The sequence below is a fragment of the Tursiops truncatus genome, chromosome 6, assembly GCF_011762595.2.
Source record: "Tursiops truncatus isolate mTurTru1 chromosome 6, mTurTru1.mat.Y, whole genome shotgun sequence".
Taxonomy (NCBI): Eukaryota; Metazoa; Chordata; class Mammalia; order Artiodactyla; family Delphinidae; genus Tursiops; species Tursiops truncatus.
The window spans coordinates 7,286,645-7,303,015 of record NC_047039.1 but is presented as its reverse complement, the minus strand read 5'-3'; the positions used below and the strand labels follow the sequence as shown (position 1 = coordinate 7,303,015).

The 16,371-nt window shown below is 37.5% G+C and overlaps 1 protein-coding gene across 14 annotated transcripts in view; it reads right to left on the bottom strand.

Annotated features, from left to right (window-relative positions):
• Positions 1 to 16,371, bottom strand: part of CEP44 (centrosomal protein 44) — a 142,362-nt gene that overhangs the window by 27,883 nt on the left and 98,108 nt on the right. Inside the window, exon 13 of one of the 14 annotated variants that reach the window (XM_073805766.1) lies at positions 9,129 to 11,881. The exons of 12 other annotated variants lie outside the window; for them this stretch is intronic. In XM_073805766.1, coding sequence (XP_073661867.1) covers positions 11,759 to 11,881 — 123 coding nt within the window. In that variant the 3' untranslated portion in view covers positions 9,129 to 11,758. Of the gene's footprint in view, positions 1 to 9,128; positions 11,882 to 16,371 lie in introns of those variants that run through there. One more of the 14 variants, XM_073805763.1, reaches the window with a different exon arrangement.

Sequence of the window (16,371 nt, the reverse complement as noted above, 5' to 3'; positions counted from 1 at the left end):
TACTAAATCAGATAGAGGGTGGCAGAGAATCCTAGACTCAGCAGAAAGATCTATTTAAATTGGTTTATAAATCTCTAAAAAAAATTCCTAAGAATGATGCTGAAAAATTAATATTTAGAAAGTTCGTTAGTACACCATTCTCGCGATGGCCCCTGTGATCAGTTGATAATTATACTTTATTCTTATAGCCAAAGAATCTGAATCCAACTTCTAGAAAAGACATGAAGTACTTATCAGAAAGAACTTGAAATAATGGTATAAGGCAAACTCAGGAACTTATTTTTTATTTCCCTCTGAAAATGTCTACCTCAAAGATAGAAGCTTTAGTGGGAAGCAGCCGCATGGCACAGGGATATGGACTCGGTGCTATGTGACCGCCTGGAGGGGTGGGATAGGGAGGGTGGGAGGGAGGGAGATGCAAGAGGGAAGAGATATGGGAACATATGTATATGTATAACTGATTCACTTTGTTATAAAGCAGAAACTAACACACCATTGTAAAGCAATTATACCCCAATAAAGATGTTAAAAAAAATTTAAAGAAAAGATAGAAGCTTTGACTGTGTAAATGATAGCCTTAAAATATGACATTTGCTAAAATCTTTGAGCAAATTCCTCAGTACGACTTCTAACCTTCAGTATACTGTCATATTTCCAAGAGGAAGAAAACAAAAACAAAATACAACTACAGAAGTCATGAGATTTTATACGGAAAAAATACTGAATATATTTAAATTTTAAAAAATAATTTATTGTTCTTACCTTTCTAGCTACCCAAACATCGGTAGACAACTTCTAAATACTAAAAAACAGACAAATAATAAATGTAACTCAACGGCAACCTTTAGGTTTTGAATATCTAAATGCTCCTGTATTTTCCTAACGTGCTGTTCTTGGATAACCCAGGTACCTACCTTCTTGTACTTCTCCTCTGGCTTTCTCACACATTTGCAAGGAAATGGACCAAAACATTCATTAAACACTGGGAAAATTAAGCTCCAGAGGAAATATTTTAGGACTATAGCAATGGGTTTTATTTTCTTATTCTAAAAACAATAATGATAACATCTTGTGTTTAAAATGTCTTTCTTTGAAAGCATTTGAGCATGTTGTTTTTGTTTGTCCAGTTAATAGATTACCCACTGTTCCCATGACATACTTCAAGCTACTTGACTCACTGGTAGAGCTAAGTCTCGAACCTCAGCCTCCCACATGGATGTCTAAGGTTCATTCCACTAGGTTATATATTGGCCAATTCATAAGGTAGCCACCTGAGAGACAGAGTCCAAAGGCCTCTGAATAACAGCAGAAGGTCACAGCAATTAAGCTTACTTTCCTTCCCTCTGGGTATGAGCTCTGTTCCTTCATGATAGAGCTAATTTTGATTTTTAAAATCAGCTCCTTGCTTTTCCCTGCATAATTATTATCTAAAGAAAGAACTGTCTGAGCTGTTGCCTTGGGGTCTAATTTCAAGTCCATCACTTGCCTAATATGGCCTTGAGCCTGCCAAATACGTTTTAGTACATTTCTTCCTACACAGATAAGCAAAAGGACCTTAGCACAATCCAGGCCAGGAAGCCAGGTCTCGGTAGTAATGAATGGGAGAATTTCCATTTACTATAAGTAACTAATTTCTTTCTACCTTAATTTTTTTTAATATACTGGGTTAATCAAATTAATAATAACTATCTCACAGGATTCCTGTGAATTTTAAAGAGAAATTATATATATGCCATATATCATATATATATAAAACATAGTATACATAGTATATTACCTATATGCATGTGTAAGTTTCATGAGTGCTCAAGTAATTTTATTTTATTCTTATTTTTTAATTTGTATCATTTATTTTTATCTTGATTAGGATTTATCCCGACAGGTCCAATACTGAGCTCAGAAACACCAGCTGGCCAGGTCAGGGACTGTCAGGGCCCCAGAGCAGCCTGCATAGACCTTTACTCCTACCCTACCCTGCCCCTCCAAAAAAATGATTAGGAAATTTCGGCAGAATGACTGCGGTCATCCTAGCACATTTACTCAAAGCTGAAATTATTTGTGAATAGCCTGGCTGTTCGTGAATCTAAATATATATATAAACTGTTGTAAAACTCATTCATTAATTTTTCTATTGAATTCTCAGAATATTTTCAAAATATGGGTGTTTGAAGATTATGTGAATATATATTCATATATTACATGTATATATGTATTATATATGTATATATGTGTGTAATATATATTCAATAAAAATGTGAAAGAAATCTCCATGTATTAAATCATCAAGAATTAAGAATGTTCAGCAGTAATAAAATGAGTATGTTTAAATTACTGCAGGCAGAAGATGATTATAAAGGAAAAGAAGCATTGTTTTAAAGGTTAAATGGATTTCCTTGCAACATTTCAGTGTTAAACGTGGCTTTGCATACTATGTACAGTGTATGATACTGAACTTTTCAGTTCTCCATTTTAAATATATATATCTAACATTTTCCATTCCATTTTTTCTCTGGAAACACTAGTTTGTTATTTTTAAATTGTTGATATAGCCAAGATGGAATTGCAAAATCTTTAAGGGCTTTTTCAGTCTTCCTTGTTTAAAGTGGATATTGTAAAACAGAAGAGCAAGTATGAAATTCATATACATGCTTTTGCTAAAATATAAAGTCAAGAGGCTTTAAAAATACTAAACTTTATATTGAAAAGGAAAGTTAATTTTCAGGAGTTAGAAGTTTTATGTTTATAAATTTATTCCACATAGTATGTATCTGGATTGATGAATGTCTGCCTTAGGTAAGCCGTCATAGTCTTAACTTGCTTATTCATACTGTTTCTTTCCTCTTTTTTTTTTTTTTAGTTTTAACTTTAAACATAGTTTTATTGAAGTGTATAGCAAAGACTCTAGGACACTAGCTGTTTGCAATTATACTGGATTTGAGATGACCTCAGAGGCTAGAGCTACATATAATTCAGACTGTGCTAAATCATATAAACATTTCAGTCTTTGTTTAAAAAAAGGTCATTTTTATTATATGCCTTTTTTTTTTCTGGGCAGAGTGCCTTCACCTGCCCTGTTTTCTCCTATCAGTCTTCTTTATTTACATAACCGTTTCCTTCAACTTATAACTTACAAGTTGACTTGACACAAAGCTGTTTCTTGCTGGATCAGAAAAAGAAAATATGTCATGTATTATTATTCTTTTTTTATTAAACCATCTGGACATCTGGAAGCAGAGTCCAAACCTGTCAGCATCGCATGTTATAAAGCAAATATGCATTATTCTATGGAGGAAACGAAAACAGAGGTGTTCTTTCCTCATCTCCCCACCTCATGGAAAGAAGTTTAATTTCTGGGAATTTCTGTGACAGACAGTCTGTACCAGAGAGGAATGGCATAGCAATTTACCTAAAGAAAACCAAAAAAACACAGTTTCATCAAACACCTCCCAGATCTTCGAGAGTTTGCTCAAACTCCATTTAATTTTTGACAGAGGGTTTAGATATATAGAAAGGGAAGGACAAGCTTCCAAGTCAAATGTTCTTAATGGATGCCAACTGAGGGAGAAACAATGGCGTGTTGTTTCCTCGGCCATTCGGTCAAGTTTACTATGAGACTTAATAAATAAGGTGTGTTTACAGCACACAGTGGCTATGAGACGTGCCAGGTGGCGTGTTAAATACACTCATACTTAGCTAAGGTGTTCCATTTCCTAATCTACGTGTCTCAAAGTAACAGGGTCACACCCTGGCGTAGTGCTCTGAACAATTAAAAGCAACAGACAGACACTGGAGGTAACAGGAATCAACCTATTTCAGTATTTTCAGACAGCTGCTATTACACAACTGAAAGAAAGTGCGTTCTTGGGTCCTCTGAGACTTAAAGGGACATAATATACATGAATCGTTTAGCCCACTAAATCCACGGCTCAGTTATCAAGGTATCAAAGAATCAGTCATAGGAGCTGAAACAGCCAATCCCCTTCCTTCTCTATGCTAACATAGAATTATTCTCTATGAGACAATCACATCCAATCTTAAAAATGCACCATTTTTTTAACATAAAGCTAATGCCTCCCACTCACCAACAGTATTTTCATAAACAGAGTAGTTTTACTTTGTACGAAGCAATGGGTCTGTAAAGCATTCATGTCCACAACTGTAGCATACAAAGACAATGATCTGGTACCTAACAGTCTTTTAAAAATGCCATTCAACCCTATTTATCTGGACAATTCTATGATTCTCAGAGTTGACCCAGGATGATTATTCTAATCTAACTCCTGTCACTCATACAGAATAATAGTGCATACCAAAAGCAAACTTGAAGATGCTTCTCTTGATCTCTGTGGACTGAAAGGCTATCTTTTCCCACCTTTCCCCTTGGTCAAGAGACTAGTTTCTTCTCCCCACTACTCCCACCGCCATTTCTAAGATCAAAGAAGCATTTGGGATTCTCTGTGACCCATTCTGCAGATTTGTCTGTTTTATGTCACCTTTTACTTGTGACAGAGGAGAGCCTAGTCACACGCTAAACTCTCTTGCCAATATTTTAAAAATCCCCTCATTGTCTATAGCTTCCCTTGATAGCTGGACCCACGCCTGAGTGGCAGGTTAAGTCTTGTAGATCTCTGAGATTTTAGGCTCCCTCAGGCTAGATTTCTAGAACTTGGGGGCAATTTTGAGAAAGCAATTTCAAACCTTTGCTCTAAGAAAGAACTAACAGAATTTCCCATTGTAACTATTCCAACATGCATCTTTAAAGAACCAAAGCCAATGGATTTTCATCAGGCTCAAAGAAAATATTGGTGCTTTTCAAAATCCATCAGAGTTCCTTTACAACCCAACTCTTTTCCTAGGCAAAATTCTCTGGCTTATATTCAGAACTTCCATAGACAGATTTTTAAATCACAGGGTGATGTGTTTTCATTTAAATGATAACTTCCCACATTTGCTATAGAACAAGATTTACCATTATCACTGGATGTCTGCACCTGAAAATAAACTTTATTTTAAGCCACACTTTTCTATGAAGTTTGACAAAAGAAGGCAGCCAGATTTGGAAGGTTATGAATTCTGCCATGGAACTTGATTCACGGCTTCTAATAAAGATATTTTAATGCTCCTGCCAAGTTCAGCAACAAGGCTTGCCAGAACGTAGAATCTCAAGTAAGCCTACCCCTTAATCTTGTGTGAGAAGAGAAAACAAGCCCAACAGCGACAAGGGTTGGATATAAGGGTTCGTCTCTATTACCTTCCCCAGTAAAGGTCAGCTGTGCCCCCCCAAAAACACCATATCAACTATACCTGGCAGTGTTCAGAGTCAGCAAGAAGAGGGAGCTCTGATCAGTTGAGTATCTATCTACACAGGAAAGCCCCATATATTAACCCTCTTAATTATATGTGTTTTCCCCATTAAACAGAGACAGCTTTTGATTACCCAAGTTAGTTGGGGTGAGAAGCAGGGGCGAGGGAACAAGACCAATCAAAGTGACAGGCAATAAACTCAACTGTGGTTGGCTTTCAATTTTGTTTTTGTGCTTGTGTTGGAATACGGGTGTGTCTGGCATTCTGGGAATTTGCGTTTCAGACAAAGTAATAAAAAGACCATAGAAAACTAACTCAGAAAAGCTGGAGAGTCATTTTAGCTCTCCGTCTGCTCAACTTCTGGTTACCCCATTCCTTGCTGGGCATACAGTCATCTCCACTTCTCCAGTTATTATCTGACTTAATTAGTGAAGTGGCATATTTCTTGTTTCTCAACCACAAAATGAAAGCACAATTTTCCAGGGAATGATGATGTAAAACTTGAGCAATCAAGATATGACTGTTTCCTAAGAAAATCAGTGGAATAAAATCAATTTGATTCTTGAGAAATTGTAACTTGCCACACATTTCAGAGATATGTAGCCTAACGCACTTGATAATTGCATACATTTTGCAAAACAAGATTGCTTCTGGAACTTTTACCTAGCTCCTCACATACATCCCCCATCTCTGAGACTGAGACTGGGACAAACATCCAGGTAGTGACACAGAAGAATAAAAATCCAGGAAAAGCCAGTGGGAGATCTGTTGCCTAGCAATGAAACAGGGAGCGAAGACTCAAGAACATCTTTCACCTGGAAGGAAAAACCCTCCCCAATGCTGGGTCAATGACATTACAAGATAAAAATATTTTAAAATTTATTTAACCTATGCATTTTTCTCTTTTCCAAGAGGTAAACATATATTTGGCAGGTAGAATAAACCAATGTTCCCTTGCACAGATACTGCCATTTTTGTGGCCGCTTAAAAAATTTTTTTTAATGTATGATTTTGATGTTTTACAATCATTTCCCTAACGCCAAGTCCTTTGAATTACTGTTTGGGATGAACTGAACAGAGTGCACAGATTCCTGAAGCCTGGAAAATTGTTCACCAGAAAGCGTTTCATTTTAGTCAGAGTTGTCTCAGGAGGACAGATATTTCTAAACAATGCGAATTCGGGGACTTGGCTGATATACCGGATATGGAAAATCATGCTCTATCGCCAAGTTTCAGAGATGTTCGCACAATATCTAGATGATTGGATTATACACATGGCAAATCTAAGTGACAAATACCAGCTATACAAATTAATTTCTTAAAGGTATCTAATGATGGTACATTCTAAGTTAAAAATTAGAAATTCATCCCTTTTCTAAAATGAAAGCAAAAAGTTAACATCATTTCTTGTTTTATCAATCCATGCAAAAGCAAATAATATAAAATATTGTTAAATTGTTAGACCCTACTAATTTTATAATTGATGCTTTCAACTAACATCTTTGCTGTAGAAAGCGATAGTATATGTTAGATAAGCACTCACAAGGTTATCAGTAAGATCCAGCTTGACTCAACCTGGCATTTTTACTCAATGAAAAAAATTTGTTCTGAAAAAACAGGTTAAGGAAAACAACAGAAATGGGGAAATATAATTGCATATTCATAAGCCAACACTAGATAGAAAATAATCAAAAAGAAATGCAAGTGCTCTCTGACATAGATGGCATAAATAATGACTGAAAGTATGAGTCATAAATACAAAGTCAAAGTAGATGTAACAGTGTGTATAAAAAAGATGGATGGGCTTCCCTGGTGGCGCAGTGGTTGAGAGTCCGCCTGCTGATTGAAGGGACCCGGGTTCAGGCCCCGGTCCGGGAAGATCCCACATGCCGCAGAGCGGCTGGGCCTGTGAGCCATGGCCACTGAGCCTGCGCATCCAGAGCCTGTGCTCCGCAACAAGAGAGGCCCTAACAGTGAGAGACCCACGTACCGCAAAAAAAGAAAAAAAAAAAAAAAAAAGATGGATATTTCTTCTATGATGCATCTAGAACTTACTGTGACAGACATTAGAAAAACACATTATATAACAAAAAGGAAAAGATGGTCATTATTTTTCAAAGGATTTGAATTTAGTCATCCAAAGGGTTATGCACAAACTACAGATTGTATACTATTTGTTTTAGAAAATACCAGTTTAGATGATTCTTTCTTATATCCTTCAGTATCATTACATTGGAATAGCTGCACTTAAAGTACAAATTTACACAGTAATAGGGCAATCAAAGCCGTATGTAATTTCAAATGACTTACTCGGGACTTTGGAATGTATTATAGGGCTTTCAGCAGGTTCACAATCCCCATTATACTTTGTATTTACAAAAAGAAGGTTGTGGACAGAAGTCAGAGATTACAAGCAGGAGAAAGATTCCAATGCTCCCTTTCTGGCTTGAAGATAGGCGGGTGGTGTGTCAAGGATTGCAAGCAGCTTGTAGATGCACAGGACAATCCTTGACTGGCAGCCAGCAAGTAATCAGGGACCTCAGTCCTACAATCACGGGAACTGAACTCTGCCAACAATAAGAATGAAGTTAGGAGGTGGATTTTTTTCCCCAGAAAAATCCAGATGCCACTCAACTCAGTCTACACCTTGATTTCAGCCTTGTGATACTCTGAACAGAGAACACAGCCATGCCACACTGGATGTTGATTTACAGAACTGTGCTAGCTGTGGTCCTTTTGTTCCATTATTGCCCAGGGAGCCAAACTGTTCATTTAAGCATCTTGTCAATTCACAACCCTGGGAAACAGATAGCCCTCATCATGTCAATGTTAGAGGAAGCAAACAAGAGATTAGGGTCTGCCTCTGAGGCTATACAATTTTTTATCTATTTGAATAATGAAATACTGACACATTTTCATTAAGCTTGTGAGCTAATTTGGTGCTTTAAGTATAAAATTGAAGTTGATGGGGAAGAAATAAAATGGAATAGGAGTTGCATAAGAGAACCAAGGAGAAAAAAACACACAAAAAACAACAGAAACGAAAGACAGGGATTAGGCTTTGAGTAAGTGTGACTGAAAGGCTCTGAAGATGAACCATGTTTTTATTGTCTTAAGAAACTACTGGTGCTACTTCCTTTGAAAGTCAGTGGTGCTATTATTGTACTATTATTGGAAGTTTAATATTTAAAATAGTTTGTGGCATAAGCAAACTGTAATTATTTACTCACTAACAACCAGACTCTACGTTTAATTCTAATATTTTCAAAGTTAGAGAAAAGAAATTTGAAATAGTAGGTTGAACCATTGAAACTTTGAATACATAACAAGTTATGACCTACAAAAATGACAGTCTCATATGGTTCAATCTAATAGATTGTTAGGAGAATACTAAAAACGTGATATGACTATAGCCACATAATCTTGGTGAAGAGAAGCCTGAATAGTGATTGAACAACTGGTAGGTCTCTCCATTGAGGACATTAAAGGAAAAATTGGGCTTAGCCTTTAAAGAAAGGGCCTTTACAATTTACATTTACAATAAAGAATATTGGAGAGAGGGATGCTATTTACTGTAATTGGCTACCTTTCTTGAAGCTTTTGAGCAAGATCGAATATTTCTGTAAGGCAACAGAATATTTTAAAGTAAAGAATATTAATTTTTAGCTAAAGAAATAAGATTATATGGTTTGTGCATACATTAAATGACAGCATAACAAGATAAACCAGAACATTTTACCCCATAGAAAGAAGGTACTATATCTCAGAGAACTCCCTCTAAGCTCTTCCTATGTCCTGTTGACCAAAAAAATAACGTAGGAGGCTGCAAATAAGAAGGGTTTATTTGGGGTGTAAATAATTGCAATTCAGAAGGCACAGATTCTGGTAACCCTGAAAGAGTGTTCCAGGGAAAAGAAATAATCAGGGGCTTATAAAGACAAAATGCCACAAGGTTGTTAAAAGTTGCCTGGCGAGAGGGGGCTTCCCTGGTGGCGTAGTGGTTGAGAGTCCACCTGCTGATGCAGGGGACACGGGTTCGTGCCCCGGTCCGGGAACATCCCACATGCCGCGGAGCAGCTGGGCCCTTGAGCCATGGCCGCTGAGCCTGCACGTCCGGAGCCTGTGCTCCGCAACGGGAGAGGCCACAACAGTGAGAGGCCCGCGTACCGAAAAAGTTGCCTGGTGAGAATTGTGTTTGTCTCTGATATGAGTCAGGAAATATTTGTCCTTAAGAATCACAAGTTATTTTAGGGTAGGGGTCTGATAAGTATATAGGCTGTTCCAAGGTATTTTAGAATAAGAGTCCAATAAGTATCCTGAGTTTCTGGCAGATGTTTTAGATGACATCATCAGGACAGTAAGTGGTCAAAAGGTCAGATCCATCCAGGCTGAGACATACATAAGTCACACATTATTAATGGCCTCCTGGCTCCATTTTGGAGATTCTTTTGGCAACACCAACTCCATTTTTATTTTCCTTCCACAGTCCTTTTGTATCTCTGCCCCATTTTTTATTGTCCCAGCCTAGCCTTCATGGTAAGTCGTTTCAGAGATGCCCAAAAATCAACGTAGAATCAATCCTTTGTTCCCCTGGCATTTTGTTATACCAGCAATGATAATCCCCTGTCTTGGGTTAATCCTATGGTTTCCATCATTCTCATACCCACGACGGTTGATTGTACTCATTTAAAATCATGCTAATTAAATTCAACCAGGCTTAAATTAGTTGGCAATCTTTTCTTCATTATTTCCCCTAGAGTCTATTTTAAATAATTTTCACATTCCTCAAGTTCCTAGTATGCCTTCTACACCCAAACCCAGAGGCTATTTCACTGTAAAGGTTTAAGTCATTAATAAGCTTGATTGACTTCCTCTCTTTCTAATCTGAAAAGTTTACCTTATTTCCTCCTATACACTTCTTCAATTTTGTCACAAAGAAAGAAATACCCTGCGCCCATTTTCAAAACTAATCCCTTCACCTGTCCTAACAACCCCATTTTCACTTGCCTCTTCTCCCTCCTTATTTATAAGGTATCTCTTGACTCTCAAGTCAGTTCTTCCCTAATGGCTTGATTCCAAGCTACTTCACTGCCCTAGTTTTACTCTGTCTGAATGGTATTCCTAGGTCTCCCTCACAGGCTTTACTCAATCATTTTGATTCTTCAATGAGAGATTTCTTAGGAGATTTCTTTTGTGTTATCATCTCTCCAAATTCCCCACCTTGGTGCCTTCACGTCCAGACACTCTATTTTATGTACTTCTTCTGCGTAAACTGCTATGGCCTTTACATTGAGCTTTGTTAAGGAAAGCAACTCTGCTACTGTCACCAAACCAGCCTGAACCAGGAGAAATGGAGAGCCTAAAGTGCCATCAGCTTCATATCTCTCAAACTGTAGGCTGGCCCCACTTTCTACATAGCTTCAGAAAGCCTCGTTTCAGACCAATACTTTTACAACCAGAGCATCATACTTGATAAAAATCCTCAAATTCTTACTGGTTTATGGTTAACCAACGAGAAAGTCCCATCATGCAGTTAGTTGGAAAAATATTTTACAATAATTATCTAGAGAAGTTTGTTTGAAATGATAACGGCCTAGGTTAGACAATCTTGGGAGTATCTTATTGAAAATTCTTGTGGTTAAGATGGTCCTTTAGCTATTCTTGCTTGAAGTTTGTTCCCAGGTGAAAATGCCTTGGGTCACTTCCCAAGAGACCTTGATTGTCCACTTGAGCTGACCAACAATGAGAAGACATCTCATTCTAAAGCTAGTTCCTCAGGAGTCTTCTCTGTGGAACAAGACAGGTTTCTTCCCCAGTCACCCCTGAGGTCCACTCAACTTCTCATCTTCCAGGAAGCCATTCAGAACCAAGGAAGGTTTTCTTCCTCTTTGGAGAAAATTTCTTAAAAATGAAAGAGTGTGAAGTAAAGGAATAGGGCTCCAAAAGTCAAGTGAAAGAATCACAGGACTCTCTTAGGGAATAAGGAATGAATATTCCATAAAAACACTAAATTATATTACAAAAAAAGTGCCATGGCTCTAAGAAAGAATAGAACTGCTTTCTACCTCTTACATCAGCAAGCCTGTTATGTGCCTCTAAGTTTTTCTTCCTTGTAATATTGTAGATGCAGTTAAACAACATGGTTTCTCGGATTTCCTCTAGAGCTAATATAATACATAAATTTACTCAGTAGTAAAATATTCTAATATTATAATGCAATATATATTTTTTGAATCTATTTATTTATTTATTATTTTTGGCTGCATTGGGTCTTCGTTGCTCTGCACAGGCTTTCTCTAGTTGCAGCAAGCAGGGCCTACTCTTTGTTGCAGTGCGCGGGCTTCTCGTTGTGGTGGCTTCTCTTGTTGCAGAACACGGGCTCTAGGCGAGTGGGCTTCAGTAGTTCTGGCAGGCGGACTCAGTAGTTGTGGCTCATGGGCTCTAGAGCACAGTCTCAGTAGTTGTGGCGCACGGGCTTAGCTGCTCCATGGCGTGTGGGATCTTCCCGGATCAGGGCTCGAACCCTGTCCCCTGCATTGGCAGGTGGATTCTTAACCACTGAGCTACCAGGGAAGTCCTATAATGCAATATTAAAAGGAAAAGTTCTTAAGTGTATTCTACATATATGGACATGTTCAACATGAAAGTATACTAACATAAACAGGCTGGATTATTTCTCAGTAGCATTATTAAGCAGAAGAGCATTATAGAAGATTGTCTGCTCTTCTAAGAGTTTAGGCAAGACTGGGAGCTATAGAGCTACCTGCCACGCTTCTCACATTTCTAGGGAAATAAAAAGTCTGATGGTAAGAAAAACAGCAGCCAAAGCAAAAAATATGACAACAATTCAGTTTTATTTTTTAAGTCTTTCCACTTTACATTTCTAAAGTTGACAGGTCTATTTCTGTAATTCCCAGAGTATGACTGGAATTGCAAAATTATTTAGTGTAACCCTGAAATTAATGAAGAAAAAGAAGGGGGTGGCAGTAATAATAGTAGAAGTAGGAAGGAGAGGGGAAGGGAAAAAAAGAGAATGGGGAGCAGAAGAAAGGGTTGGGGAGGAGGAAGAGATTAAAAAGTAAATGGGAAAGTAAAGGCTCTTTTGTTTGTTCTTCTGGCACACTTCCAGAGGTAGGTTCAGATGACAAATAAGAGGGTGACAGCCAGCCCTCTCTGCTCTAGCTAACCATTATGTAGATTCAGAATTGTTTTCCAGGTGCTACCAACTGGCTTCCAGCTCTAGTTAACAAGCCTGTGTATGTTGGGAACAAAAGTTGAGCATTCTGAAGGTGTCAGAACCGCTTCTCTATAACCACTTGTTTCGGAGGTCAGAAATACTATTATGCGCAAACACTCTTGATGGAATTCTGCACCAAGCATTGTTAGAATTATACAAATACGGAAGGTACAGAGTCCATTCTATGAGATGGTGATGTACTACCAGAGGTGAGAAAAACATGAACACAAATCCATGTTATTAGTACATTATGTTGACGGCTACACACATCCAACAGAAATGGTACAATAGGGAAAAAATAATTAACCGTTGGACAAAAGTAGAAATTATAAAGGTAGGAGGCAGAAAAGACCAAAATTAAAAATCAGGGTAATGGGCAAAACTACAACTAGCAGACAGTTATCTGGAAACAAACCTAAAGACTTCTTGGAAGAAATGTGGCTCAAGCAGAAAGTTGAGAAGGTAGAATATGATCTGGAGTAGGCATTCCAATGAGGATACATCACATTCATAAGGAATTAGGAAAAAAGGGAAACGGAAAATAGGAAACAGTAAATTCTATCACTATTTCTGGTAACAGAGATAAGCAAATTGGGCAATGAGTCAGCATGCCCCCGAGATATATGATACCCTGTTACTCTTGTTCTGAGACTTGTTAGTACCTATTACTCTAAAAATAAGTTTATTGTCCAATCGGTAAACTAAGATAGATGTGTGTTTTTGATTCAAAGTTTCTCAGAAGTCAAATATTTTTTATAACAAATATTCATGGTGAATCTCTTAAAGGAAACTATGGTATATTAAGAATACTTAACCAGGATGTTGGATCTAGCTATTAGCTTATAAAAGCCATCTGTTAACATAGAAAACAAACTTATGGTAACCAAAGGGGAAGGAGGGAAGGATAAATTAGGAGTTTGGGATTACCAGATACATACTACTATATATAAAAGAGATAATCAACAAGGACCTACTGTGTAGCACAGGGAACTAAATTCAGTATCTTGTAATAACCTATAATGGAAAAGAATCTGAAAAAGAATATATATATGTATGTATGTATGTGTGTGTATATATATATATATAATATATACACCTGAATCACTTTGCTATACACCTGAAACTAACACAACACGGTAAATCAACCATACTTCAATTTTTTAAAAAAGCCTACTGTTGAAGTTTCATGAATTTTGAAGGTCAGTTGTTATACGCAGCCAGTATAAAAATTAAATCATATAAAATTACAAGTAAATAAATTATATTAAAAACTAAGGTAATGAATACTCAAAATTCATCACTTTCTGATTATCTTATGAAGGGTGGGAGAATATGCACCTCCAAATACGCCTCTTTGGTGTGTTGATTATTTTGAGCTGTAGGCTCTCGAAAAACAGCAAATGCAGGGAGAGGCTTTCTCTGAACTCCCCTTATTTGCCAAAAGACAGGGCCTCCAAAAGGGACTCAGTTGTCACAGACCACCCTCCCCAGGAGCTTCATCAACTAGGAAGGAGGGACTCTTCTCACAGGAGAGAACAGAGGTCAACACCACACCGAGTCAAGCTTTGTCACAAACTCTCATACCTCCCACCCATTCTTCTAAGGGCCCATTCATCTTTCCTAACAATCATTTCCTCTCCCTTAAGAGGCCTACATCCCCTCTCCCCTTTCCCTACTGAGATGGCATTTAAACCTAATGCTAAGCCATTTCGGGGAGTGACTCTTTATTCCCTGAGTATCTCCCATGTATTCCTGAGGTATCCATGTTAATAAACTTCTGTGTGTTCTCCTCTTGTTAATCTGTGTGGTAAAGCTCATAAGGTAGAGGGAAATGTGTTTTTCCTCCCATACAGTTCTGATCTTGAAGTTATTGATGTCTGTTATCTATATGGTAGAAATACTATACAATGGGGCACTACACTGCATCTCTTCCCAACAAATGCTATGAATCAGACTTTTAATTTTTCCAAGAAAGCCACTTGTTAACCATTTACCAGCTCACTACTGCCCATGGAAAAACGATCTTCTCTGAACAACAGGCAGGACCAGCATCCTCAGAACACATTTTCAGAAATGCTGACCTACAGAAGAGTCCATTCCAGTTCTCTCTCCTAACAGTTCCTATATTTATCCTTTGCCACAGCACTAGCCAACTTACCTGTTTTCCTCAACTCCTACTGATTTCTATAAGTCTCAGCTCAGACACTGTCCTTTTTGTGGAACATTCTCTGATCTCTCTCTGCAGCAGAAAATAGACCCTAGCTGTCTTCACTGAAGCTTGAATGTGCCACATTGTCCTAGCTATGATTCAGTAATTAATTCAACAAATATGTGTTCTCCCCCTATCATGTGTCAGGCATCGTGCTAGGTGGTGGGAATAAGATTGAACTGACAGCCATCGTCCATTCCCCAGTGAGGGAGATAAAACTGAACACTAAATCAATTACTTATCATTTTGACAAGTGCTAAGAAGAAAAGTATAATTGTCTAATGTCTATTTAATCTACAAATCTGTGATTCCTTGCAATGTTAAAGGCTCATTTCTGTCATCTTTCTCTTTTTACTATCAAGCGCCTCACAGAACATAAATGTTGGATAAATTTACTGTGATACAGAAAAAAATAAGGCTTACTTACAGGTTGTTTGTATTTACTGATAAATATTAAAGGATCGTGAAATAGGTAGGTAGGTAGATAGATAGATAGGTGGGTAACAGATCAAGAATGCATGAGGAAGATAATTCTTACTGCTCAGTGTAACTGAACTCACAGGAGGAAAGATTATGGGAAAAAATGGTAGGGCATTTAGAGAAGTAAGAGTAGTAGAGATGAAATGGAATTAAGACTAGATTGTGATTGTGGAAGGAAAAAGAGAAATCTAGAAAATATCTGCATGAAGAATGAGTTGGACATGATGATGGAGAAGGTAAGAACAGTGATATGAGATGGAGCTGCCGCTAATAGACCAGATATCGTGACCTTGGAGCAATGGTTTCAGTCTTTGCAGTAATGCAGTCATAGTCACTGCTGTTGTCACCTACAAAGAGAGTTTTGAGGGCATTTGCACTGCAGTGTGCATGTAAGACATCTTGGGGCTGAAAGAAAAATTAACTTGGGAATCATTCAACCTGTCCCTGACCACCAACCAGCTAGACCACCATTCATTTCCTTGCATCCTCCAAATAACAAGTTGTTATATTTTCCCATGTGCATAATGGTAAGAATTCCCTAGCTTTCCAAAAACAGACAAGTTCCAAGTGTCCTGTTGGCAAATTCCCACTGAGAATAATATAAGCATTCAGAAACTTTAAGGAAACTCCCTTATTTGCTGCCAGAATATTTTTTTTTCCCAAAAAAGTGATAAAGAGCTCCTGAAATGATTTTATGATTTCAACATGATGCACTTAATTGAGTTTGCAACCAAAAACCCAAGCTTTACATATTGGGATCCCAAGCAAATTTGTCTTCTCAGGAACATTTTTTTAAAAAAGCATTAACATATTGTGAGAAGTGAGAGCACCCACATGTCTGTAAAACAAATGATTCAACCATTCCTCAGGAGTTCTCACAAAGGACATGTAGGCTTATTACATGAAATAAGAACAAATGAAGAGACTTAAATGTATTAGAATTCCAGACACATTCAGATATAGTGATATCATGGGCTCCCCTCTCATATTTATTCACAGATTGGCTTTGAGGCTATTTGTTTTGAAATCCTATAACTATTAGTGCTTGGAAATTACACTGGGAAAAGGCTTTTCTTAATACATGTGACATTTAATCCTAGAATACTAGGATTATATACATAGGTATTCAACTCAGTTAGGG